The sequence below is a fragment of the Colletotrichum orchidophilum genome (assembly GCF_001831195.1).
Source record: "Colletotrichum orchidophilum strain IMI 309357 chromosome Unknown Scaffold_109.1, whole genome shotgun sequence".
Lineage (NCBI taxonomy): Eukaryota > Fungi > Ascomycota > Sordariomycetes > Glomerellales > Glomerellaceae > Colletotrichum > Colletotrichum orchidophilum.
The window spans coordinates 87,504-114,465 of record NW_019173065.1 but is presented as its reverse complement, the minus strand read 5'-3'; the positions used below and the strand labels follow the sequence as shown (position 1 = coordinate 114,465).

Sequence of the window (26,962 nt, the reverse complement as noted above, 5' to 3'; positions counted from 1 at the left end):
TTGTGCATACGGGGTGGATGGCCTTTGATTCGTTAACGGGCGGTGGGCGAAATCTTTCAGTTTTTCCAACAGAGGAGGCCTCGCCAAGGGCCGATCTTGGTCGCCACCTGGATTATTTTGGAAATGAAGGCGTTGGGGATGGAACTATTCTTAGAGGGAGACCCCATGAGTCGGCGAAACTGACTCCGCTGCACATGATCACGTCATCGTCATATGCGGACTCGACTTGTTGACTCGCCCTTTGTTTTTTCTAATTTCTCATTTTGTTTCAATCATAACTGGCTGGGCGGGGCGGACGATCATAGAAGGACGGCATGAAAGAGCGCAGTCTCAACCACGACCCCCGAGACGAGCTTATGGCGACGGATGAACGATTTTGTTCGTCACAGAGTGGAGGACGAGGGCGATTCCGCTGCCCGTTGGCATGCCGGAAGTGGATGTCGTGTGGACATCACGAAGCGAGTAACTTGCTATGGACAAGGGGGGAGGATGGAAAGGGAGACGAACGGTCGAGGAGCGATCTGACCCAGCTGTACATATCTCAGAGCTCCGCCGACCGAGTGGGGGCAAAACGCTCGACCTTCCAACTCGCCTCTGAAAGAAAGGGAAGCAAATGAAAGTGGTAACACAAATCTTCCCAGGCTTGCGCGTGCTCATGTCCTTATTTGCTCGGAATGCTTCAATGATGAAATCCAGCAAACCTCGAAATATGAGGTAAGAAAGTGCAGGCAGCGGGGTGGAGTGTCTACTCCTGGCGCTTCCATGTGTTCATTAATTCATCGCATGTAGTCCCGTCTTTGCCAAGCTCCCCCTTCTGGACCTGACGGTTGGAATGCGCCACATTACCGGCGGCCGGTGGAAACATTCTTGGCAACTCAACGGACCACAACAAACACGGGCCCGGGACGGTTCCACCAGCATTCCTGGCCGCGAGTCCGGAGCTTCTCATTGGGCGCGGTTGATGTCTCGAACAACCAAAACAAATCTCCAGTCTAATCTTGTCGGGTTCCAGAGTCCTTGTCGAGTGAGAGTCGTCGTGTTCCTGAGACCTTTTTTTCCCCTTCCATCCCGGCTTAGCATTTTCCTCCCTTTCCTCCGTCGTAAGCTTTCGTCAGGCTCGTAATGTCAGTTTTGGCCCGCTGAGCGTGCCGTGCCGGTGGATATCGTCGTGTGTTTTTGTTTCAGTTCGACATTGACATAAAGAGGAGGCTCTTGAACCGTCTTGCAACACTTCTCTTTCCCCTTCCATCCCTCACACACACACACAACCCACAAGACTAGAACTCTTTCGTTTGTTCGGAGGTTCCCCCCCTTTCTTTTACATTTGCTTTAATTGGCCTCAGTCACTCTCTTGAAGAATCACAACCACTGCAACTCGCTCTCATTACCACAAAACAAAAAACTCAACAACTATTATTAATTAGCTCTGTTGCTTCCGGACATCCTCACATTCTCTCCAAACTCGAAACCTCTCGATCTACGCTCGTTCAGCCAGTACTCAATAATCAAAACAACGTTCAAGAACAAGACAATCACACATTGCACACCCACAACCAACAGACAAGATGCAGATCCAATCCGTCCTCACTTCCATCGCCCTCGTTGCCGGCACGGCCGCGGCCTACGATCCCGTCTACACCAACGGCACCTTCACCGTCACCACGGTCTGGGAGGCCGTCACCACCTACTGCCCCCAGCCGACCACCCTCTGCTTCAACAACCGCACCTACACCATTGACGAGCCTACCACCTTCATCATCCCTGACTGCCCCTGCACCCAGACCTACGTGAGTTGCCTCTCTCTTCCCCCAAACCTGACCACTATAACTCTCTCCCTCTCCACATTCGTTTGGTCCATGAACTGTCGCTAACAATACGCCTTAATATCATAGACCACCAACCATTGCGCCGAGTGCCAAAAGCCAACTGGCTACATCATCCCCGCCCCGCCCGTCCAGACCGGCTCCGGTGACGTGCCCCCCGCTGTACCCACCCAGACCGGCCTCATCAGCTGCCCCGGCAGCCCCAACTGCCCGCCCGCGGTCTCCAACTCCGGACCTGGCTTTGTTTCGCCCCCTGCTCAGACCGGTGGTGCCGGCGGCTCTGGCGGTGCTGGTGGTGCTGGTGGCCCTGGAGGTCCTGGAGGTCCTGGAGGTCCCGGCGGTCCTGGAGGTGCTGGCAGTGGTGCTGGCGGTGCTGGCGGTGCCGGCGGTGCCAGCCCCAGCCAGAGTGGCGCTCTCGTCTGCCCCGGCAGCCCCAACTGCCCTGCGACCGGCACAGGCGGCATCGTCGGCGTCGGCGCCAAGCCTTCTACCGTCGTCGTCGCTGGTGCCGAGAAGAAGGCCGCTGTTGCTGGTTTCGCCGTCGTCGCCGGCTTCGTCGCCGTCCTGGCTCTGTAAAGGAGACTCCTTCTCTGTGCAGGACAGCTCCATCTCTAAAAGCCTTTTCTCCAACCTCGATACCTCTCATTCTATGAGTTGCACTATTTTTTCACCGTTTTGGTAATGGGGAGAGACTTCCAGAGAGGGGCGAGGGAAAGGGAACCTGAAGACCTGTGTGGGTGTGTTTGAGAGGGATGAGAGGGGGCGTGAAGTGAAGCCAGATTTGTCTGCGCCTTCTGCACTCTTTTCCTTTTGTCCTTTTCAATCCTCATATGGGTTGAAGGTTTTTCCTTTCCTTCCCCCTCTTACAATCGTCATCTCTTCCTTGCGGCGGTTTGAGAAATTTTGCAGCCCTCGAACCGAGGGAGTCGGAGTGGCCCGTCAATCAAAGCTTTTGGGGATGTTTGATTCAAAGTTGACAATATTATTTATGTCTAGTGTGTTTTTTGTTTTTTGTTTGGTTTCCATCTTCCTCATCATTGTTATCACGCCCCATTATTGTTTTACGCCGATATGCCCAGAGATGAGGATACTCTACCTTGCATAGGGTGGGATAGACGAGAGAGATAGAGAGAGGAAGGGGCGGGGGTGGTCGGAAGGACAGACAGAGCAATTTATGCGGTATCCGCTAGAACCTGGGTGAAAGACTGGGGGACGGGCGGATCTACTGCTTTCAGTGGATGTAAAGGGGACGAAAGAACAATCTCCTTTGTTAGAATCTCTTGTTTCTGACAGGGTTCTCATGTTTGAGAACTTTGCTGTTCTGTTTGCTGCTGTCTGTCACCGGTGGGGGGGGAAAGGGTGGAAGGAAGGAAGCAAGGAGAATCGAAATGGGGTTTTCGGTTTGGCATTATTAACCCTCTAGCATCATTATTGTCACCAATCATCATTATCCTAATACAGGTGTTTTTTTGTATGCCTTTATATACTTCATCTTTTAGACCTTATAGAATTATCACTTTTTTGTGTGTGTGTGTCACATTTAGACCAAATATTTCTCATCACGGCACTTTTGAAGTGAGGTGGGAAATGAAGTGCTCTTTTCGGTCATGGTTGGGTGATATTTGTTTGGGGGTTGGTGAGCTTCGTTCTCTCAAAGACGGCTGCTCAACATTGAAGACTTCACATGAACCGTAGCCGGGAACTTTGAAGGGGATCTGCAACGGATGCTTATGCTGAGTACTCTCAAAAACAACTGAGGTTGAAGATTGAAACTCACGGCCTTTAATCAACACCCCTGGCTTTCAGTTTGCAGTTCATAGCCTCGACTATAACTCGCCTATACTTCCAAAAATTTGCGTACAACAATGGAAATGAAATGAAATGAAATATAAACTGATAACAATTCGCAAAAGGTTCTATATCATTTCTTCATTGGGTGTTGCCGGTTAGCAGTGTGAGATGAGTAGGTACATGTCCTCACACCGACCATCTATTCCCGTCGGCTATGCTCATTACCGTCATTGTGTGAAAACATAGCATTACTCTATTGCGTAGAAATGATCATTTTAACAGATATCGGAAAATACTAGGTACATCTTCAATTACTTGATTGCTGAGCTTTTCTGCCGCCCCTCAAGGAATGCATAAAGTTCTCACAGATAGATCTACTCACTAACAACGTCTAGGATACTCCGTCGCATTTGAAGATCTCAAATTTCAGATGGCCTGACTGAACGTCTAGTATGAACGCCAAGACATACAGATGCAGATGACAGGAAGGTAGTCCTCCCTCGGGAGGGGGCATACGCACTCTTTTCCATTACCGTCAGTCCAAGTAAATAAGAAAATAAGCTCAAAGTCATAGAGCACAGGCTGTTTCTTCCATTGATACCTTTGCCAAGGGCTGGATGAAATGCCCACGGGCTATATACATAAACACGGAAATACCAAACAGGGCAGAAAGTCTTTGGCTATTCTGGAGCTTGTGGTATCCGCCGGCGTACCTAAAATATCCATCCTACGTATCTTGAAAATGGCCAGGTCAATGGGCATCCAGTTGTAAAATCAAGTCTGTCTGCTCCGTCTCGGGAATTTGTGGCCCAAAAAGCAACTGTTGTCCTTTTCTGTCACCCGGGACCACCCGTATAGGTAAACCGCCGCGAACACTTCCAGAAGACTTGCTCTCTCCCGAAAAGGAGAGTCCTTTCGGGCAGCAGACGCTCCTGAAAGACCCAACCGCGCTTATACAGCGACGCTCTGTTGTAATCGTTCAAGATGGTCGTGTGATCCCAGACGGTGTATTCACCGGATGGAATATCCATCATTTCTGAGCAAATAAACGATTCCAAGACTGACAAGTCTCTTGCTATGAAGAGTCCATCGTCTGGTCCCTCGGAATGCGCTGCGACAATCTTGCAGATAGATTTGGAGCATTCGTGGTCCGTTATCGACGCATCTTTCGTCTAGTCTGCCTAGCTGTCTTGAAGGATGCATAGAGAGTCGATCCAAGTGATGTGCCAAAGAGATGGCATCGCGGAACGTCTTGGGGAGATCCTTGATAGCCGTGAAGCTTTGGGATGCGGGAAGCGTGTCCGAGATAAGCTCTACAAACAGTCAAGGGTCCCAGCAATGACTCAACGTGAGATAGCACTGATACTTGGGAGGAGTCTCATGTTTCTGGGTGGTGTAGCTGCCGGGGTTGCCGACAGAGAATTGATTTGATTCCGGGACTAGTTGACTCATTTTATGACAGGTCTAGATATGTCTTCACAACAAATTCAAAAGCAGATTGCCGACGAAAAGATCGATTATTGATGCAAAGTGCAACACACGCGTGTCGGTAAAAATCACCATGTATTTTGTAAACCTCTTTACTTCTCGAGGTTGTTGAGAGACTATAGGTGACCCATAGTAATCACAGGTGCTGAGCGTGAAAGAGGAAATCTGAATATACAACAGCATATGATTAAATATAATGGTAGTTCTTCAATGTAACCTTGCGTCGACAGTAGCTAGAATGAGATGATGGATGAAGGGAGAGAGGCCAGAAACAACCTCATATTATGCGAGATGGAGAGAAGGTGCAGTGGCAGCGAATCACAGTGTGGTAAAACAAAGATCGTTCCATCTATCGCACTGTGCCAACTTCACAGCCTGAACTCAAGGGATCCACATCGTCGACCTCACTCATTCACCAGACCAACTCTTCAGGGCATCCTCAATCTGGTTCGTAACGTACCTCATATCAACTCCAACTCGGAGTAGGAAAATCATTGCTGAGATTCTCATCGAGGTCCATTGGCCTGCGTCTAGGGATCTTTTGGCTCCCAATCTACCCCCCCACCTCCCACGGAATATGGAATAAAAGCCCGGCCAGCCATCTCTAAACTTCTCATCCTCATCCTCGAATCTTCGGTCCGTCAACATGGACGCCAAGGAAGACGACAGCGACATCAAGCTGCAAAAAGCCTCCTCAGACCTCATCGCAGAATTCTCTCGCTCTCTACCCCTTTTTCTCCGCAAACCCGATGGCAAGACCCTCCGCGCCCGCGTCCGGGTGTCGGAGACCGCACGTCTGACTTCAAGCGTAACTACACCCCACGCAATCTCATAATCTTTCCTTGTCAGGAAACAAAAGTCTCATAATTCTGACACGCAATTTCATAGCTCCTCGACCCCTTTCAAGAACTCCCTCAACTACTGGACCCTCATCTCCCCGAATGGCTTCCCCTCCTCGCGTCAACTTATCTAGAGCACCTCAACACCCGCACCCGCAACCGCACCCGGCCTTCGGCCCCGTCCTCCACCGGCTCAACCCGTTCCCAGCTCCTCGAACCCCTGAACCTCGCCATCGCCAAACTCATCTACACCTTCACCAAGATTCGCGGCGAAAAGGTAATCGTCCGCTTCCTCAACGTCGAGTCCCGCCACATAGAACCCCTCCTTTCGGCCCTCGAAGCCGCAGAGCGCGCATCGTCGACCGCCCGCCCGGCGCTCAACCCTCCTTCTCCCCAGTCCGCCGCATCAGCAACCGCCACCATCACCGCGACGCAATGGTCTTGGGAGGAGCGCTATCTCGTCCTCCTCTGGCTCTCCCACCTCCTCCTCGCCCCCTTCGACCTCTCCACCATCTCCTCAGCCTCCGCCGACCCGGACCTCACCCTTCCCCAGATCCGGGACTTTGACTGGCCCGAGGACCTCCCCGGAATCACCGTCCGCATACTCCCCCTCGCCATAAAGTACCTCGCATCCTCCGGCAAAGAACGCGACGGCGCTCGCGCCCTGCTCGTCCGTGTCGCCATGCGTCGCGACATGCAATCTCAAGGCGTCCTCTCCGCCCTCGTCCGCTGGTCTCTCGCCTCCCTGAGACCCTCACCCTCCGGCGCCGCAACATCAGCATCGACACCGGCCCCGGCCCCGGCCCCGCCTCAGCCGCCTTACTTCTACATCGGCGTCCTCTCCTTCCTCGCCGGTGTCCTGCGATCCTCCATAAACACCTCCGACATGGACACCTACCTCTCCCCAATCTTCCTCACCGCGCACACGGTCGCCTCCGCCGACGACCAGGACACCCCCATCTCCACCGCCATCCGCTCCGTCGCTGTGGCGCGCAAGATGCTCATCAAGGTCATCCGCTCCGTCACCGTCCTCCTCCTGCGCAGCAACAAGTCCCCGCCGGACCCGCAGAGCACAGAGCTCGTCGAGACGTCCATAGGCTACCTCCTCGAATCCCTCGCTGACAACGACACCCCCGTCCGCCTAGCCGCCTCAAAGGCTCTCAGCATCGTCACCCTCAAGCTCGACCCAGACATGGCCTCCCAGGTCGTCGACGCCGTCCTCGACTCCCTCAACCGCAACGTCTTCTGGACCCGTGACACCCCTGGGCCGGCGGGTACCAAAGCAGCCTCCGCCACGACCACCACCCGCGACCTCACAGCCGTCGATCCGCTAGAGTGGCACGGCCTCATGCTCACCCTCTCCCACCTACTCTACCGTCGTTCCCCGCCCGCCACACAGCTGCCCGACATTGTCCACGGCCTCCTCCTCGGCCTCTCCTTTGAGAAACGCAGCACCTCGGGCGGTTCCATCGGCACAAACGTCCGCGACGCAGCCTGCTTCGGCATCTGGGCCCTCGCCCGGCGTTACACCACCCCAGAACTCCTCAAAGTCCCCACCGCGGCCGTCGTCGCAGCGCGCATCCACAGCGCCGACGTCTCCATTCTCCAAGTCCTGGCGACTGAGCTCACCGTGACGGCGTCCCTCGACCCGGCCGGCAACATCCGCCGCGGCGCCTCCGCGGCCCTGCAGGAGCTCATCGGCCGGCACCCGGACACGGTAGAAAAGGGCATCTGGGTCGTGCAGACGGTAGACTACCACACCGTTGCGCTGCGCTCCCGCGCGGTGCTCGAGGTCGCGCTCAACGCGACGAAACTCTCATCACAGTACGGCGCCGCCCTGCTGGACGGGCTGCTCGGTTGGCGGGGCATAGGCGACGCCGACGCCGTCTCGCGGCGCGTGGCCGCCGCCTCGTTCGGCACGCTCACGCTGGAGCTCTCGCCGCATGGCACCATCTCTTCTGTTGCTTCTTCCCCTTCCCTGTCCTCTGGCGACGTTGCTCAGTTCACGGCGTCCATCGAGAGGGTTCTCGCGCGCCTGCGTACGCTTCAGACTCGCCAAGTTGACGAACGGCATGGACTTGTACTCTGTCTCGCATCCGTCCTGGATAGGTTTCCTGAGCTGCTCACCGGTCGGCCGGTTGACAGCGTCACTGAGATCGCTCACCGCATCATCTGTGACCTGGAAACAATCTTCAAGGAATTCCAGACGACGACATATCGTAGGCCGGAGCTAGTCGCCGAAGCGTATAGTCGTTTGATTACTTCTTCATTACCTATCCTACAAGCTGCAATGCTACCTGGCAGCGGCATTCTAGACCTACAGCCAGGCAATGAGGTCGTGTCAACTGACAGCACCAAAAGTCTACTCAAAGCCATCAAGACAATAGACGCCCTGGAAAGAATCCCCGATAGGGTTGCGAGCCTCGTATCAACATTCAACTACGTAGTCAGCGCAGGCCTCGCCCGCACAGAAAAGGAGGCCGTCGCGGCGTCCTCCGAAGCAGCCCTGGTCCTTCTCGTCTTCTCACCCGCAGAGGAGCGCAGGCGCATCATTGAAGAATGGGCAGCTACCGTGAAGCAGCGGCCGACATCTCGCGCGGCCAACGACACGGGTGTGCTCTTCGCCCTGACCATGGCGTACCCGATCACGACCACATTTGGTGCCGCTTTGGAAGCCGAGGAGCGGGATGGCGTTGTCTGCGATACAATACTCGCGAGATGGGCCGGCGACAATGACAATGACACGCGCGTGGCGATTCTGCAGGCCCTGTCGGAGAGCGGTATGTTACGGGACCGCGCGCTAGTGTTCCTCGACCTGCTGGCGGAGGGTTTAAACGACTACACGACGAACGCGAGGGGAGACGTGGGATCCCACGTCAGGCTGGAGGCGCTCAAGGCCACCAAGTCATTGTGGAGCATGGCCCTGGCCGTGAATGGCTCTGGAGGCGGTATTGCCAAGGAAACCAGCGGGATAGATTGGCTACCTATGGCGGTCTCGAAGCTTTTCCTCCAGACCCTACGTTTAGCTGCCGAGAAGCTGGACCGCGTACGCACTGAAGCGCACGCGGTCCTTGCTATGACTGTAGAGTCCAGGTAAGGATAGGACCCCTTATCCATGGTTGTAACTCACGAACGCGAGGGGATGAAGAAGGGGGAAGCCTCACTAACAAAACATTTCAGTTTTGCAACGAGCTTCACAAAGCTTACCTTTTCGTCAAAGGTTTACTTCCAAACGCTGCTCAACCTCTACGCATCCGAGGGCAGCCTGCAACCCCTGATCGCAGGGCCGGCGAGGGCCGATGCGGCAGCCTGGATGGCCGAGCTGCTGGCGGGCTACGTTACGTCAGCAGACACAGGCAATGAGGACCTGGTGATTGCGTCCCGCTCGGCGCTGGCCAACTTCTGCGCCACGTCGCAGCGGAACCTGGCCGCGGTCTGCGTCGCGCTGGTGGGCAACGTCAGGAGCAGGCAGGGGCAGGACCGCGTGGTGGTGCCGACGCTCGAGATTGTGGCGTTCCTCTGCCACGTCGGGCTCTTCCAGAAGTGTCAGGAGGTTAACCTGCGGCACCTGTGCCTGCAGGTCCAAAAGGCGGGTTACAAGACGGGCAATGTTAGGAAGCTGGAGGCCTGTATCAAGGTGTACGGCTGCGTGGCTGGGTTCGACGAGGAGTGTGCCGATATAGGATTGGTGGTGCCTTTGGAACTCCAGGGTAAGAGGCGGGACGGCGTCTTGGAGGCCAGAAAGCGACTTGGTGCGTTGATGTTTCATCCCTGGCCTAGGGTGAGGAGCCTTGTCGTCGATGAGTTATGGAAACTGTTTGGGGAGGATGGCGGCGCCGAATCGCTGAAGGGCGTTGACTGGAGTAAGGCAGACAAAGCCTCCATCAATCGCGTCGTGGACCAGTTCGCATTGGCTCGGGCGGCATACGCATAATAGAGACAGGTTGGTGCGCGGGAGTTGTGAGAGGTTTCATCCCAAGTCGGTGTACTTTTAGTCAGTGTGGTCTTTCGAGAAGTGTTCATCTGCGGTTTGCGACGCTCATGGATGCGATAGGGCAGCTGTCACAAACCTTCCGTCCTGCCAGATTCATAGTTCGGCCCATCCCTGAACGTTTGTCTTTCGGCCGCAAGTTAAAATCCAATAACAAGTCGGGACGGAACTCAAAGCAGAAGCTCAGACCCACGTCCACAACCTATCCAAAGACGCCATAATGAGGTCAGTTCATGGGTTGACTGCCGTTACAGACGGTATGTTACCGGGCAAGGAAGGTGAATGGGAAAGGGTCGCAGACAAGAGCTCGCTGCTGAGGCCCGACCTTCATGCCGATGCTGCAGCACTCTCATGTACGCCCAACAACTGTATCCCGAATTTCCAAGGGATTTGATAGCCATATCCAGTTCGTTTTGAGAGACTATAATTCAAAAAATCGCCAAGACGCGTTCATCAATGTCCAATGCTGGTAATGCATAGGCATCCCGCGGCCACCGAGATTCGGCGGATAATTCGGCGGGGTTTGCTACCGGCGGATTACCGATGATCGCTCCGGGCAGCACAGAATTCACTAGCATCATCTGGTGCATTGTCATTTCCGTGTCGATCAGCTTTTACTTCCGCTTTTCAGCGGAAACCAGCCGGATGCAAGGCCGAAACAAACCACTCAATTGTGTTGGATAATGCCAAGACCCGTTGACCCAGGCACCTAGTCGCAAACTCTTCACCTCTCTACAACAGTCGGCATGGTTGGCCGATCTTGGCCCTCAATTGTCTGGTTCAAGCACACTCTGGCTCCAATCCTTTGGCGGAAACTCAGGCCGAGACCGAGTTCTGAAGTTCTGGAGTGGTGAGACGGCATTGGCTAAAAGAGACTGCGCTTGACTCCGTTGTACTTCAGATATCATGCAAAGACCTCTCATGTTTACGAATGTGAGCCAAGCATCCGTAAAACAAATCGGATCCGAAAACTGTGTTTCATGGCCGGCGGCCACCATTGTGTCCTTGCGTCGTGCAAGCTGCGAGCAGCACATATTGCACAGGGGCCTTGTAACGTTTTGTCGATCGGATGACACACATGGCTAGTGAGGCCGTAAGGCGCAGAGTAATTCTGCCTGGTGACCAACCGCCAATATCGGATGCCGAAGCGGGTCACACAGACAGTCTATACCAGAGACAGATACATCGTGAAATCATTTGGCCGCTGCCAACTACAGAGTAGGACGATTGAGGCTGAGTGTCCTGGGAGTCATCCAGTGCGCAGAATCGGGCCGTTATGACCGTGCCATTATTTAGTCCAGTCAGCAGTTTAGGAGCGTCTTTTGGAGAATGTGATCGGATCCTTCCATGTCTCAAGAACATGGGACTTCTGGTGCAGAGGCCACTTTCCTAGCTGACATTTCCGCCGAAGTTTATTTCTGCCAGCATAGGTTAGAAAATCGAGGTAGCCTGCGCCGCGTTTAGACAAAGCCACCGACACGCAAGTGGCAGCGAGGTTCTGCCGGCCTAGGCACACTATCCAAGGCCATTTGCACGTTTAACAGACAAATCGCTGCAGTGATTACCAAAAGGCCTAGTGATGCCCTTATCAACGTGTGCCTGTCACCCATCTTCGATAGTCTGGCTCGCTCTTCGTTTCTCCATGACGGCGCTCTGCTGTTCCACGTGGATTTGACACAAAGAACCCTGGAAAGCAATTTCAGCTTCAAGGGACGCAATATGATAGGTGCCGGGGAGTTAGTCTCGATGAGGCCATGGTATGACGGACGCTGTAGACCTCGGATCCCCCCCAAGGCGCAAGTTGGTGAGACAAGATAGAGCCCTCTTCCCCCCAGATTGAGGGCTTGTCAGGTGGGCGCTAGGAGATGGACGGGTGCAAGACCAAGTCCGAAGGAGGAAAGGTGAGCGACGCCAGGCTACCCAATCTGGCGAGGGGTAGTTCGGAGGCGCGGTACGGAAGACGGATGGGGTGCGGGCATCGATTTGGGATTTTGATAAGTATTCCAAGGCTAGAGATGGAGAGTGAGAGGCTGGGATTGGTCCATTGGTGGGCATCGACTTAGCGTGGAACTACCCCCAAATGGTACCATTGAAAGGACCTGCTCAGTCGGGCAAGTTGGCAGATATGCAGTGAAACTCTTCAATATCTCATGGGACCGGGTGGTTGTCTTTCAACAGATAAAGCCAGCCCTTGCACTTCCAGGAGTTGTTTCGCTGCGACGGGCTGTGCGTAGAGATTGCGAGAAGTCAGCCACGGGGCCCGGCTAAGGATGTTGGGTAGGGAACGATTCCTGCGGCAACGTACCTTCATGGAGGTATGCCGGACAAGCGGCTGACGGTCAAATACTCAAAGTCATTGGTATCGTATCTGTTGGTTGTGTGGGGTCTCCTGTCCTCCGACCTTAGTCTTGGGATTAGCATCATTGGTCCGAACCGAGGTCTGAAGCGGTGTCGCGTGAGCAGCGGCGGTGTGATGAGGCAGACTCAGGAGCGCCGTTCCGCGCGTTGTTATCCCCTGCATCCCAATCAATATCGCTAGTTCTGGGCGTTGAAGATGGGCGCACCAAGAAAGCTATCATGCTGCTTTGGACGAGCGAAGTAGAGTTTAGCTAACAAACATATCATCCGTTCTTCGTGCTGAGTGGCCAAGGCTGGTGTAAGCCTGTAGAGATGTGATTGGGAATTGCTGGGCAGGAGGGATGTGCGTAGATAGGTCGGGAAGGCATCTGTGGCAGAGGTACCTTGGACCCAAGGCACCAGCACCAGCATCTGTGATGGTTAATGGCGCCGAACTTGGCCGGAGCGGAGGATTGAAGTTGGATGTGGTGAAGGTTGGGTTGCATTTCGACAATTTTTTTGCCTCGAAACATGCAGGCGGTGTGCAGTATCTGTAACTCTGCTACTTAGCTCCTGCAATCCGTAGACAAACCCGATTTATTAGTGAGGTGCGAGCAAGGAGATGATTCTCAAAATACCATTCGAGGCGCGCGTCTTCTCTCCTGGTGCTTCGGCTCTGGCTGCCTCCCTCGGGTACGCGATGTACGGAGTACAGAGAGTGTTATTTTCGTGACGAAAGACAGGATAAGGTCGAGGAAGATGAGATGCAGCGTGGCTGGCGTGGCGTGGGGTGGCGTGGCGTGGCATGATATGATATGATAGGTATGACATGGCAAAGGCGGCGTGGTATCTCTACCTGGGGATAAGAAGCAGGATATGCAGATGCAGAGTAGCAGGTAGGGGAAGCTGTTTGAATCCGCATGGCACTCTCAAGCTGACACTTGCTGCAACTTGCCGCACCACTAGATGACAGTTCGCGAACGACGGGAACCTTTGGGAGCCGCTACTGCCCGTAGTCACGGGCAGTACCGGACCTGACCCGCCCGCAAGGTAGGTGCGTGAGACGCGAGAGACGGAAGAGATGATTAGTTGTACCCAAAGGTGAGTAAGCTACGGGTAGTGAGGTAATGCATTCGTATGGCTTACAAAGTTTCAATACAGACGGAGAGCGCATTCACAGTTCTGCGGCAGGAACCACTCCATCTCCATTGATCCATCTCGATTGTCACGGCCAAATCGGGCCTCTTACGGGTCCCCGCGCAAGCCGTGGACTCCATCGTGTGTTCCTGGTGACAGGAAACTGGACTGGTCTGACCAGTGGGAGACGGGAAAGACCCAACCTAAGCGGTGGCCCATGCTTTTCCCCCGGTGTTCAACTTCTGTGCTTCTCGGATTCTCCTCTTCCCCAAGAGCCAGCCGATGGTGGTCGAGCGGGTGTCACCCACTTGTTGCTGGGCCTTGACCAACAGATGACGAGATGACTTCTCCCGCGCTGTCCACTGTTGGGGCCACATGCAAGGAAGCAGGGCAGGGTGAGCAGGGTGAGCATTTGAGCAAGGCAGGGTAAACCGCAAGCAAGGTACGGCAGAGGAATGGGTGCATCGCAGGGCAAGACATGATGTGCGTGCCTTGAGTGGACTGCGACTTGCAATTGCCATTGTGGTTTAACCGCTGCGGTCATGAGAACGACGATGGTGTCTACGTGCTATCTATCCTGACCGCATCAATGGGGTGAGGTAAGCAACGTGGAATTGAAGTACCACAGTGAGACTGGGTAGGTACCTTAGGGAACAGGATCGTACGGGCTTGGTGAGACGCACGCCAACGTTTCTCAGTGCCCGCCGCGCCGCCCCATTCAGTTACCGACCTTAGTCGGGTCTCAGGATGGGAGGGAAAAGGCACAATGATGGTTTTCTCACCTGACTCGGAAACTGGAGGCGGAGAAAGATATCAACTCTTTGCAATTTGCCCATACCCAGGTGCCCAGCAACACGGTCCTGGCTGAGAGAAAAGAAAATGCGTATCTGTAACCGTACGGATGGACTGCGAGGAAGGGGTTGAGAATAGATGCAGCCGGCCCACACCGGACTGCTCTTCTGTCTCCAGTCCGTCCCTGCCCGCCTGCCTGCCTGCCTGCCTGCCTCCAATATGCATTGCCCCCCATGCTCAACACACGCCCCCCTTTTTACCCCCACGCCTAGCCCCCCCTTCCCCCCCTCTTTCTCAACCTCAGTCTTGGATCGCAGCTCTCTCCTCTTCTCCGATCTCCAAATCCTCCCCCACCACCGCCTTATCCTCTGCCTCTTGTCGTGCGCGTACCCTGCATTTTTGACCTGCCATCGACTGAACTCAAATTTCAGCTGGACAGTGGACTATCAACCAACTACCTTGCACTACGATCTGTCTTAGCACCGACCCAAGTCACCCAACGCACTCTGGATTCAGGAACGGCCTAGTCTGATGTTAATACCTTACGCACCCACGCTCTCGACTTTCCCACGCGGCAGCCCTCCACCCCTCCTTGGAGATCTTCCTCTGGCGGCGAGACACTTTCTGGTGAGACCAGGGTGAAGAAAGCCTTGACTGTTGTTGATTGATAGTTGACCTCAAGCGCCAGCACTGTCGGACAGCAATTGATGCTTGGCCTATGCCATCGTCGACCGATTCTGCATACATCCCTCGCCGTGACTTGACTTTCTGATGGCTGGATGCGGATGCGCCTATGACAAAGAGCCTTGGCCCAGAGGCACCAGACATCCCTCTCATTTTGCACTTCTTTTCGATGATTGAGAGTTGACTCACCTCGCCTGGCGGCAACGGTTATGGCCATGGCTTCCTTCTCCTGCGTCAGCCACCTCCGCGGCTTGGCATATTATCATCAAACCTCACCCCCTCGACCGACCCAAAAGGCCACCGTTGTGGCTTCGTCCTAGTCTCGCTCTAATCTGCTTCTTCCTCTTCAACCATTTGTCTTCTCGGCATCGGCTATTGCTCTTCAAGAGCTTTGCGTCTCCCGGCCGCGGCAGCTCAACAGATGCCCAGGCCGAGAATCGTTCCTCTCGCGCCACGCCAGCGCTAGAGTATACTTGCTCGACTGGCTACATGACCCTTTCTAGAAACCAATGATAAAATACGGGGGCACACGAGGTAATGCAGCCATCTACTTTGGGACGCCAGCCGAGACGCGACTGAGCTCCTGCTGCGCTATCCAATTCCACATGCTCGAGCCGGCCGGCCGAGCCCGCCTCCGCCTCAATCCCATCGCCATTCTTGCTCCATCACTAGCTGCGAGCCTGCGACAGCCTTTCGCCTGTATACGCCGCGGCGGCAATCAATGGGGCCTCCATTTTACCTTCCGGTCTCACAAGAATCCTGGCAGTGCAGCCAACACCACCGAGAGTCCACCACATGGCCGGTAATATTAGTCCATAAGCCCAGGCTCGGCCGCTTGATGAAGCCCAATTAAACAAACCACGGTTATCTACGCCTATCCTCCTCTAGGATTCCCAACCCTCAACCGTGCAGCGCCATCAGGCCATGGCGGTTGTCAACTACATGAAGGCAACGAAGGAGACATGGATCTTGCCGGCGATTATTGACGCCAAAAATGCCAAAAAACTTGTCTGTCCTGACTGAACGTAACAAAGCTTACCAACGCGTCGGGCCATGCCACTCTTCTTTCTCCAGTCAGCAGGACAGAAAAGTGCAGGACAGGGCAGGGCAACGATAGCCGGTAACAACAGACACTTTGACCCTCCGCAGCTCGTGAAAGCCATCCCCTGTCAATTTTACCTGACAGCCCATTGGACATCCACGGATCCCTGTGGACAACTGTTCCCCGGTAAAGAAAGAGGGCAAGGGCCAAATCGCCTCCGCATCGCCTCCGCGCCGCCGTACGGCGCACTCAAGTTTACAGCAGTGTCCGTACCTACTTCGTAGCACACCCCGAACAACGATCGGATTTTGAGAGGGAGTTAGGATGTGGCCCACACTGATTCGATGAGCCAAGGCACTGAATTCGCAACTGTTCTGTCCATGTTGGTCGGGGGGGCGTGCGCAAAACGCGCCGTTCAACGGCTGGTCCACCAATCCTGCGAAGAAAGGCTGGCCTCTAGCCTGCCGTCGCCTTATCTAAGTGGAGAGGCGCACACGACTGGGAAATCAAGACGACTTCGCAGGCAGTCAAGACAAGACGAGACAAGTGGAGACCGGGTTCCGTTGGTTCTCTACCAAGTATGCTGATAAACGATAACGGAGAGGCCAATAGCCGTAGGGCCATTGTACGGATTCTGGAGTAACGGGTACTTTTGCTTCCTGCTACAAATCGAGGGTGCTGGTGGGACGTCGATGACCGTGACAGAGATGCGGCCAAGGCCTCGAAAGAGCATGCGGGTTGCTCCGACGAGGATTGCTGGGACGTGTCCGCTGTGTTTATCGAGCAAGCGGCCCCACGATTGCGGCTGTTCGCACTCCACGAGAGGGCATATGCTCCGAGCATCCGTTTGTCAAAGAAGAGGCTTTCATTCTGCGTCATGATGCCATATTCACAGAACAACGAGCTTCAAGTGCAAAGAAAGGAGATGTGGCGGCAGCTCTGCGAGCTTTTTCGCGCATGCTGCAACCTGCGCAGCAGCGCCGGTCTAATACCCGTTTTTTTCCATCGGGTCTCGACTCTTTGCTCGTCCAGCGGCAGTGTCTGCGTAGCGAGCGCCCAGGCCCCAAGAGGCTGTTGTCGCGTCCGAACTGGAGCCTGCCGAACTATGCGAAGAAGCCATGCTGACCGCAAAGCGAAGGCGAGCCATTCTTGCCTCAACTCACCTTACCTTTGGGCCCGGGTGCTGCAGCGAGCGAGACATTGTCGCGGGACACACTCGGTCGAAGCGAGCGACTCCAGGCTCAAGCTAGGTACTTGTCTTTACCACCTTAAGTGCTTAGCTCCTAGCTCGCCAGTCAGCTCCGAACCCCCCCTACCATATGAGCGAATCGGTTACACGTTGGACGCCGGCTAGCGTCGTTCTATTGGGCGTTGGCAGTTCTGCGATGGTTGACGACCGTATCCCCCGTCGGTACTAACACAGACACGTATACATGGCGCTGGGAAGGGACAGAGGAACGTGGGGACGACAAACGACAATCACAGTAACCGAGAGCATCTTGGTCCGTCACAGACTCGAGATCGTTCCCGTCGAACAAAGGACACGGGCAGCTCTGAGTCTTTGACTGCTGCCCCGGTGCTTTCGTCGAGTCTGCCGCGCCATTCCATTCGCCGAGCCGACCTCCTCACAACCTCTCACCTGTCGCCCTCCAACCGACAGGATCAGGATTGGCCAGCCAAGAAAAGCTGTTGATGCACACCACCACGTCCCTGATCGAACACCCTCGCCCAGTCCCTTGTCACTCCGTCCCACACCCCCCCGACGTTCCCCTACGCCCAGGGCCCGAATCCCCATTCATCCCTAGCGTGCAAAGGGACCTTCACCAGGTATCCTTGACTGCCCCCCAACTTGGCCATCCCGGCCCAGCCTATCCCATCGCCCATCTCATCCTAAAAGCCACTAGGAGAGCGGCGGTATGCTCACTAGAGACCTGCCTCTATCTGCGTCTACTCGGCGGTGCAGCTTATTACTTCCACCCACTCCTCCGCAGTATCGAGGCCAGGCTCCATTCCGTGTTCCCCTTCCACCACATTCGACATCTTCCCGCATATTCTTCTCGCCATCTCACCGGTCCAGAAGTCTACAGGAGTTGGAAGAGTTTCTCGTTCGTCTTCTTCGTGGTCGAGACGGTTATGCTCCCGCCTCCATCATCGCTCCGACTACCGCCCGGATCCGGCCTGCTTCATGTCGCACCGTTCGTCCCTTCACAATCGCAAAGTTCATGCATCAGACGCAACAAACGCTACAATACCTTCGCCAACCTCCCTAACAATATTGTGCTATTCTTCGACCAAACAATAAATTGCGCTGCTTCGGCCCCGAATTAGACATCAGTATCTCTGCCATTGGGACAGCTAGTCGAGCCGATTCCTTGCACGAAATTCGACCCGCCCGCTACGTCACGCCTCGATCTTCGACGACGCATCCTTTTCCTCGCTCGTCGTGCCCTCCGCGGAGGTCGACGGGCGTGGATTGCTTCAGTCCACCATGAGTCTCTACACTGAGGCGCCCGAGTTGCGTAGTTTCTCGCAGGACAAGCCTTCGCTACTGGTTTGTTGGTGGATAACGTCATTCTGCACAGTCATCATCCTGCTACGGGTTGCCGGCCGCTTCATTCGAACCGAAAAACTATTCCAAGAGGACAAAGTAGCAGCCTTCGCTCTGATTCCTCTATGGCTACGCATGGTTTGCGTGCATTTTGTCCTGCTCTACGGGACTAACAATGCCGATTTTGACGGCATAACATTATCCTCGGAAGACGAGCGTAGGAAGGAAATCGCAAGCGGTCTCGTGCTTGCCAGCCGTATCTTCTACGCAGCAACGTATGTCGTGGAATTTCCTTCAACTCCTTTCTTCGCGCATTGCGCCCGCAACGTCTATGCAGCAATTTCATCACTAAATCCAGTTGGACGGAAGGACGGCTTGCTAACGCTTTGTCTGTGCAGACTGTGGATTCTCAAGAACACTATTTTAGAGTTTTTCAAGCGTCTGACTGGCGTCACTTGGGCACGTTCCTATGAACAGACGCTTGTTTTCATCAGATGTACCTTGGTCGCATCGTTTGTCGCCATTGTCATTAGTGATCTGGCGGAATGTCGACCCTTCCACCACTACTGGCAGGTCATACCTGACCCAGGCGGTCAATGTCGCCAAGGTTTCGCTCACCTCCTCACCATGGCGACCTGCAACATCATCACCGACTTGCTTCTCGTCTTCTTCCCTATTCTCATCATTCTGCGCAGTCAGATGAACGTGAAGAGAAAGATTCAACTCACCCTGTTGTTCTCACTCAGCCTGGCCGTTGTTGGCGTGACCTTTTACCGTGTCCCTCACGTCATCAGGGCACATGGCAAACAACAATTGCGTTCTGTGCTGGCATCCGTTGAGCTTCTATTCGCGACGACGGCCGCAAACGCTCTGGTCTTGGGCTCATTTGTGCGTGACCGCGGCTTGAAGAAACAAAAGTTCAAGTACGGTTCCGTGGCCGAAGATTCAATAGATCGCAGGGGTTCCGATTCACGCCGTCCCACTCTTCACCGTCACTGGGGAAGTGATGAGGATCTCGTTCGAGACATTGGTCTCGGTGTCGATTCTGACCTACGAGAACGTGACGAAGAACGAGACGAGTTTGACAACGAGCAGCAACGATACACGCCCGCACCGATGGCCAGACCATTCGGCGAGGAGCTAAGACAGTGGCAATTCCCTCAACGGCAAAGAAGCAATGCCGAACGAAGCGACGCTTCTCTCTTACCCCACGACCTCTCTTCCTCGCGGAGCAACTCGACTACGACGCCGCGCAGGGTCTCCTTTTTCGATGTTGGGGGTTTGCTATCAGAGGATCAGGTTGGAGTAGGCCAGACGTTCCGCCGGGACAGCATTATCTCGAGCGTGGATCCCATGGCGTCTAGCGTTCACGGCGTCCCGTCACCGGCTTTACCCGCTGGGGCGAATGGTTTACGACGCGGATCAACAGCTCTCTTGCAAGATCTTGGCGGACTCCTAGGCCCCACGAAACCCTCACGCCAAAGATCCAGGACCGGCACCGAACTGCAACCAATTCCTCAATCGCAACACGATGACCATCCGTCATATGATCCTCGCCCCGGCGAGCCAACACTGATTGATCCTGGTGGCCTACTCAAGTAGTCTCGATTCAACTACTCAGAAACTAACCTACGATATGCGACGCAATCGCCACCTAATCACAACAAAGCACGACTACGTATGCACGATAACTATTTATGAGACATTATATGTAAATGTACCTTGACGATCTCAGCGACATTGCTGGGGCCTTTTGAACATGAGGAGTTATAGAGATTTAGAGCCTTTGACCGGCGTTTCTATAGGTCAACGGCGGACCAGATACGGCCGTGGTAATTCGCGTTTTGACTTTTTGGGAAGAAATATCTACGACCGAGGGAAATGGGCGTTGGAGGAAACCCCTGGTTTGGAGGAGACAAGATCTGCTAGGGCATGTCTACGGGAGCGACTGGTTCTGTCTTCATGATGATTCTGAAAGCTGTTGGCTTCACTGTGTTTATCTTTATCTATACCCCGGCGCGATAACCGTCATGTTTTGTGTCTGAACCACTTGTTTTAATATCATCACCATCTACAAATGACGAATGACTTGCCGTACAATGTGCTCACTTACCTGTGCTTTTTCACACTCGCAGCATTGCAAGAAGCCTGGTCCCTGCAGCGTTCCTGTTCGATCTCGCCCCTGTTCCCTGCCCAAATCCAACGACTGACTCTTTGCCTTCCAAGCCGCTGCCGGCAGTATCCCTCCTCAATCACTCTGTTACTTCCTGAGGTTGTGACGGGGTTTGCTTTTTCTTTTTTTGGTTGCGATCGATCGTTTAGAGTTTTTTAATTCTATTTTTTTTCTTTCTCTTTCCTGTTCATTTTAACATCTGCCCCATGCTTTCTTTCAAGTGCTTTCCCGTTATTTCCGTCCCGAGTCTAACAGATCAAACTCGCATTCTGCTTTCCGACTCTCTTCCTGACTCGACGGGCGGCCGCTCAACGCCGGGCGCCTGGCCCCCACTCTACCTCATCCCTAGGACGAAAGACCCAACGGACCCGAAGTTCCGAACACGCCGCAGGTATTCGGAAGATAAGCGTTTGGCAATATGCGGGAATAGCACTATGCAGCGCATTATTGTCTGCACAGTATTCTCCGTATCGAGCAGATTTTTGACAAGGAACTGCTGGTATTGTAGAGTTTCGGGTTAGTCCGGCACACCTTTGGTAAGGAAAGGGGGAGGGGGGGCTGAGACCGTTTTTGATAGATATAGGAGTCCACATGGTGGCGATGAATGCGAGATGGAGAACCTTACGGCGTGGTTCATCCGGTGTATGGATATCGATCTCTCCCCCTTTGATCATTCCCTGGGGCTTGCACTCTGTACCACACGCGGTGGACACATGGTTTTTTTTCTTTTCTTTTCCTTTTTGATACTTTATCTACAGAACTACATGCCGGTATACACCAGAGGGGAAAAGGGGAGTCATTTGAGTTGGAAAGGATTTCCTTGTTCTCTATATTACAAGAGACAGGAGGTAATATTTCTGGGAAAAGTTCAAGTCACCGACCGAGAAGATGAGAGCATCGTGATGAATGATGCGCATTATGACTTTGCTTCGCATTCACTTGACTATGGTAAGAACTATTTTAGGTAAAGTAAAAAGGAAATTGAGTGTTTGCAGTCCCGCTATTTATCGCTGGGAAGTCTTCTAGCCGGCGTTCAATGGCTGCCGGATCTGGAAGACTTTGCCAGATCACAAAACAGGCATGCTTGTCCTACCATTGCCAGGCGGTCGAGCTTGGCCGCTGGCTCCATTCTTGTCTCTCTCGTGTACCCTGGAAGAGCAACCACTACGGCTGGTCTGTGTCAGAATTCATCTCAGTCGATTAAGGATACGTAATGCCGAAGAAGCAAAAGCAATTGAAAAAAAAAAATAAGTCAGTTATGTTGTCCATCTAGAGGAAGCCCCTCATCTCTATTTTCTTGTTGTCGTACACAAAACAGCAGACCGTAGCCGTACCCTCAACGCCAGACTCAAGAGTGATGCAAAGAGTATACTTAAAACTCCCTTCCCCCCCATCTACCGGGGCGTCAAGTCATCCTGCCGGAAAGGCGAAGCCCAATTCCAGCCCACGTTGACCCCTTCTTCCCGGTTTCCCTCTTCCCATGTCTGCCTTTCTCACCGCAGGCCCTTTATACGCAAGACCTTTTTTACACGCACAATCTGTAACTGGCGTAACGACCTGCCGTCTCCGAAGTACGGATGATCTTGACAACGTGTCCGCGCTTGAGACCGAGGTACTTGGCGACCGGATCCTTTTGCAAGATGCGCGGCAGCTGCGTCTCCTTGAGGCGGTAGCGCTTGAGGAGGGCAATCTTCTCCTCGCGGCTCAGGAGAATGTGTTTGGGCACAAGCTCGTGCTGAGTGATGTTGACCAGCAGGTCCTCCTCGAGGAAGCATTCAACTTTAGCAAAAGACTCGATGGTGACGAGCATCTTGCGGGCGGCGGGGGAGAGAGCGACGTGGGTGACCATAATGCCGGACGAGTACTTGTTGCTGATGAGGTGGTGGATGAACTTCTTGATCTCCTTGATGCCAAAGGTCGTGTCGGCGAGGAACTCGACCCAGAGGGTGCCGCAATCGGGCGTCGGGTTCGGGTTATTAGGCGTCGCGGGGGGTGTGAACTTGCGGATCATGTCGGCGGAGGGGTTCGCAGAGAACTGGAGCTTGCCGCGGCTGGATGGGCATCGTGTTAGTACTGTGAGAACTAGTAGACTCTGGCGGACAGGAGGAGCACGTACTTGACGCTGCCGTCGGCGCTGGTGTACTCCATCTTAAAACGATCGAGAGAGATTGTGAGTTCGTCCTCGGCGAGTTCATAGCCCTGTGATCCGTCATCAGCACAGATGTCGCGGGGTCGCGAGGTCCATCATCCGCGAAACGAAGAAGAGTGTAGCCAGCGTGTTTCTCCTTTTTCAACGGATGGTAAGGGAGTCCGTACGCGATCTGCAGCCATCTCGTGGGCTGTCCGCCATGCTCGCCACAGCCTGGTAACCTCCTTGTTGACGTCCTTCTGGTCCGACATCTTCGCGATGCTTCGTCGTTATGATATATGTCGTCGTATTCGTGATCAGAACAGCTTTCGTTTCTGTCGAGAAAGGGGGGGGTTTGGTCGAGATGAGGACGTCTGTGGTGGGTTGGTTCTTGTCGCAACGAGAAGCTCGAGAACCCAAAAAAGATTGGCGTCGCAAAACGGGTGCAGCCAAAAAGTTCTGGCGGCGGATTCAGCCTTGCAGGCCGAAGCAAAAGTTTGAGTGGGGCACTCGACTGTGCTCAATCCCGGTTCGGTGCTCAGCAGTGGTTCTGGAATAATTGCGGGAAATGTTAATCCGAGACAGCCCGGAATATTCTGGACTAGAATGTCTTGGAGCTGAAGATGAGGTACGTACCGTCCTCTATGATTGACTGACCCCAGCGTCGTCGACAAGGTGGCAAGTGCACGCTCCAGCCACGGGCCTTTCAAGGGTCCAGAGTCACAGTTGACGCACGTGCCATCTTTGAGTCGATCCCCACAATCGAGCCCAGGATGGCAGGTGGCCTTACCTTCTGGAGAAGGTACCTGCCACGGAACCCAAAAGAGTGAATTTCAACAAAAATTGGGGGATCTTTTTGACGAAAAGTTCACCCTTCGAGTGGATAATTCCGATTTCCACTTCTCCATCCTCCCCATCACCAACCCGACTTTACTGTCCGTTCCGACTACGGCAGTGTGCGCAGTTGCCGGCTTTGTCTAATTGATCTCCCTTTGCATCAATTAACAAGCTCCTCCACCGTCACGATGGCCGACTCTAAGCAGGCACCCGCTGCTGTGGCGGCAGAGACCAAGACGGAGACCAAGACTCGCCCGACCATGCCCGATGAGGCTGAGTACCAGAAGAAGCTCAAGGTCGCTGAGAAGGAGCACAAGGAGGCTCTTGACCAGCTGGTAAGTGCCATCTACAGTCCCGTTGGTAGCGTGCTGCTTGCATTCCCTCCCCTGTTGGGAGAATCGCAATGGAGCCCCAGTACCTCAAAATGACACATCACCATTGGATCACGAATGGCTCACATAGATACTTGTCCAGAGCGCCATCAAGGCCAAGATCGAGATCGCTATGCCCAACAAGAACAAGGAGCAGCAGTCCCCCGCCCAGAAGCGTCGCGCCGAGCTCATTGCTCAGGCCAACGAGATCCGCCAGAAGCAGGGCGCCGGCAAGAACGCCCGCACCTCCAAGCTTGACCAGATCAAGCGCCTCGACGAACAGATGCGCTCCCGCATCAACGAGCAGAAGACCGCCCGCTCCAAGGTCAACTTCAAGAGCGTCGAGGAGGTCGACCGCCAGATTGAGAAGCTTGACTCCGAGGTCAACTCTGGTCGCATGAAGATTGTCGATGAGAAGAAGGCTCTCGCCGAGATCTCCTCGCTTCGCAAGCTGAAGAAGAACTTTTCCCAGTTCGACGACTCCCAAAAGTCCATTGACGAGCTGAAGGCCAAGATTAAGGAGATCAAGGACTCGATGGAAGACCCCGAGGCCAAGGCCATGTCCGAGCAGTACAACAAGATCCAGGCTGAGCTGGACGCCATCAAGGCCGAGGGCGACGAGGCCTACAAGAGCCTCTCCTCCCTTCGCGACGAGCGCACCAGGCTGCACAACCTCCAGAACGAGAAGTACGCCGCCCTCAAGACCATCAAGGACGAGTACTGGCAGCAGCGCAAGGCGGCTCAGGCCCACGAGCGCGAGGCTCGCGAGAAGGCCCGCGAGAGAAGAAAGAACGAGGCCGAGCGCTACCAGAAGGAGCGCAAGAAGGCCGACGCCGAGAAGTTCCTTGCCGACGCCAGCGACCCCGCCTACCTCGAGGAGATCCGTCGCGCCAACAGCCTCCTCCAGTTCCTCGACCCCACGCACAAGGTCGAGAAGGCTCCTCTCCAGGCCGCGAGCGGCCTCACCGCCCAGGCTTCGCGTACCGTTGACGACTCTGGCATCAAGGGCATGAAGGTCGTCTCCAAGAAGGACCGCGACGACGAGCTGTTCCCCGCCGTCAAGAAGGGAAAGAAGGGCAAGAAGGGTGGCGTCTCCGAGGATAAGGCCGGCAAGTACAGCTGTCCGCCCTCCGTTGTCGAGGACTGCGCCTTCCTGGGCATCGACCCTCCCATGAGCGCGGCCGACGTCCCCGCCGTCGCCGAGAAGGTCAAGGCAAAGCTCGACCACTGGAAGGCCGACCAGGAGGCTCAGACTCAGCGGGTAAGTTCTTTATGCAGAGATCCTCGTCCCACTACCCTTTTTTCCCCCCCCGTATTCCCATGCTGACCTACCACTCTTTCAGAACATTGAGAAGGCGAAGAAGCAGCTTGAGAAGCTCGAGGCCGACGAGGCCAACGGCGTCAGCAACGGCGATTCGGTCGAGGAGGTCACCAAGGACCTCAAGGAGACCTCGGTCGAGGAGAAGGCATAGTCTCTTCTCACTCTCCGACTCCACCCATAACTTTGCCGGACTGAAAATCCACCAACCCCCAACCATGGTCTGTTTGCTACACGTCATGTCGTAGGCATTATAGACTTGGGGAAAGTGAACTCTCTCACCTACGCCTCTTTGTCACCCAAAAAAGATACACGCATACAACACTCTCACACGCGCTCACACACACCTAAAAAAAAAAAACCCCCTTGGCATAAAAGAGGAAACGGAAACTTTGTCGGAATCAATTGGGGGAATGCGAAACCTTTTTATAAACTCTCTGGCCTGTTTTTGCGTCTTCCTAGCCAAGTCCCTCGAGGCAGTGGCTTTCTTGTACTTAGCAGCTTCCCCCAAAACCGTCTAGTTTCAGCCACACCCAAAAAATGAGAGGTAAAGAGAAAAGCTTTTTTCTTTGATTTGTAGAATCAGAACGACGTACGTCCTTGAACATGGAGTATCCCTCAGCGTCCCCAAAGATCGAACGTACCTAAGCACACCACGCTTCTAAACAATGGGCTGGGCATGCGCGGCTTCAAAATGAGCCATTTGGAAATATGTCTAATGCGGATGTAATGCCACGTCTCACTCACACAAAGCCGGTCTCCCCTACGCGCCATATGAAGGGCAATATCACATCTACATACTCTAAGGTACGATAAACGGCTATTCGACTATGGCACCGCTTTGCTCGGCTGTCCAGCGCAGTAATCTCATCCGGTAGGTCCATACCCTATCAACAAAGTCGGATCACCAACGCCCATTGGCCTGTTGTCTTGGGCTGTCCTCGTCGGGCAGGTGTGCTTGTGCAGCAGGCAAGTCATGTCATGCCGGGCATACCTATCCACGAGGGTCCAGCTCCTGACGTGACGTGCTCGACTGCGTAACGTACCTAGCTATGTACAGTGCTTCCCGGGGAGAATTGAATAAACAAGTCGAGGAGTTGGGAAACGGGACGAGTGCGCGTGTAGTCTCGGTAGTAACGGTTCGGGTCTCATCGTGTAATCGTATGACGTCTCTGGCGTACAGAGTGGTGATCACCGACTGCCTGACTTTATCCCATCTTACTTCACGGCAGGTGCAGATAGCTGTATGGTACGTGAGATGAATTTTGTATGGTGTGTAGATTATTGCTCTAGCGGCCACTTATTTGAGGGCTGTTGACCATTTAGATCCCTCCTGCAATGAAGAAGAAGAAGAAGAGGAAAACAAGTAGTATCCGGCCAGCGCCGTCGCAAATGCCAACAATGCCTCTTTCCGTGATCCGTACTCCGGTGCCCACTACCAAAGAAAATGGAAAAGGACGAAATCAGACAGAATACAAAAACCGTTCGAGACTAAATCGCAAACTTCTGGTGTCTCGAATATAGTGAAGGGTAAGTCCGCAAAGACGTGGGTCCCCAACGTTACCGCTATGCTTTGTTTGCATTGCATATGCCTACTGATCCCGTGTCAATACGCCAATAAGACCGCTAATGCAGTTCGTGGTTCTCATAAAACATCAAAAAT

General features: G+C 54.2%; 6 protein-coding genes across 6 annotated transcripts; 5 read left to right on the top strand and 1 right to left on the bottom strand.

Moving 5' to 3' along the window:
• Positions 1 to 1,565: 1,565 nt before the first annotated feature.
• CORC01_10752 (uncharacterized protein) lies at positions 1,566 to 2,399 on the top strand (the record flags this gene model as incomplete). The annotated part of the gene is made up of 2 exons (XM_022622379.1): positions 1,566 to 1,787; positions 1,893 to 2,399. 2 exons carry the CDS (start codon positions 1,566 to 1,568, stop codon positions 2,397 to 2,399), a joined length of 729 nt encoding a protein of 242 aa, XP_022471129.1.
• Positions 2,400 to 5,748: 3,349 nt separating this feature from the next.
• On the top strand, positions 5,749 to 9,875 carry CORC01_10751 (beta-tubulin cofactor d; the record flags this gene model as incomplete). The annotated part of the gene is made up of 3 exons (XM_022622378.1): positions 5,749 to 5,910; positions 5,991 to 9,034; positions 9,122 to 9,875. The coding sequence occupies 3 exons, from the start codon at positions 5,749 to 5,751 to the stop codon at positions 9,873 to 9,875; spliced, it is 3,960 nt and encodes a 1,319-aa protein (XP_022471128.1).
• A 7,639-nt stretch (positions 9,876 to 17,514) lies between these two features.
• CORC01_10750 (uncharacterized protein) lies at positions 17,515 to 18,252 on the top strand (the record flags this gene model as incomplete). The annotated part of the gene is made up of 1 exon (XM_022622377.1): positions 17,515 to 18,252. A coding segment is annotated over one exon (738 nt), but the record flags the coding sequence as incomplete, so codon positions are not given.
• A 160-nt stretch (positions 18,253 to 18,412) lies between these two features.
• Positions 18,413 to 20,074, top strand: CORC01_10749 (uncharacterized protein; the record flags this gene model as incomplete). The annotated part of the gene is made up of 2 exons (XM_022622376.1): positions 18,413 to 18,747; positions 18,871 to 20,074. The coding sequence occupies 2 exons, from the start codon at positions 18,413 to 18,415 to the stop codon at positions 20,072 to 20,074; spliced, it is 1,539 nt and encodes a 512-aa protein (XP_022471126.1).
• A 2,096-nt stretch (positions 20,075 to 22,170) lies between these two features.
• CORC01_10748 (RNA polymerase Rpb5 domain-containing protein) lies at positions 22,171 to 23,045 on the bottom strand (the record flags this gene model as incomplete). Its single annotated transcript, XM_022622375.1, has 3 exons — positions 22,171 to 22,696; positions 22,762 to 22,844; positions 22,962 to 23,045. The coding sequence occupies 3 exons, from the start codon at positions 23,043 to 23,045 to the stop codon at positions 22,171 to 22,173; spliced, it is 693 nt and encodes a 230-aa protein (XP_022471125.1).
• Positions 23,046 to 23,798: 753 nt separating this feature from the next.
• CORC01_10747 (nuclear segregation protein) lies at positions 23,799 to 25,453 on the top strand (the record flags this gene model as incomplete). Its single annotated transcript, XM_022622374.1, has 3 exons — positions 23,799 to 23,945; positions 24,073 to 25,242; positions 25,325 to 25,453. The coding sequence occupies 3 exons, from the start codon at positions 23,799 to 23,801 to the stop codon at positions 25,451 to 25,453; spliced, it is 1,446 nt and encodes a 481-aa protein (XP_022471124.1).
• Positions 25,454 to 26,962: the final 1,509 nt, after the last annotated feature.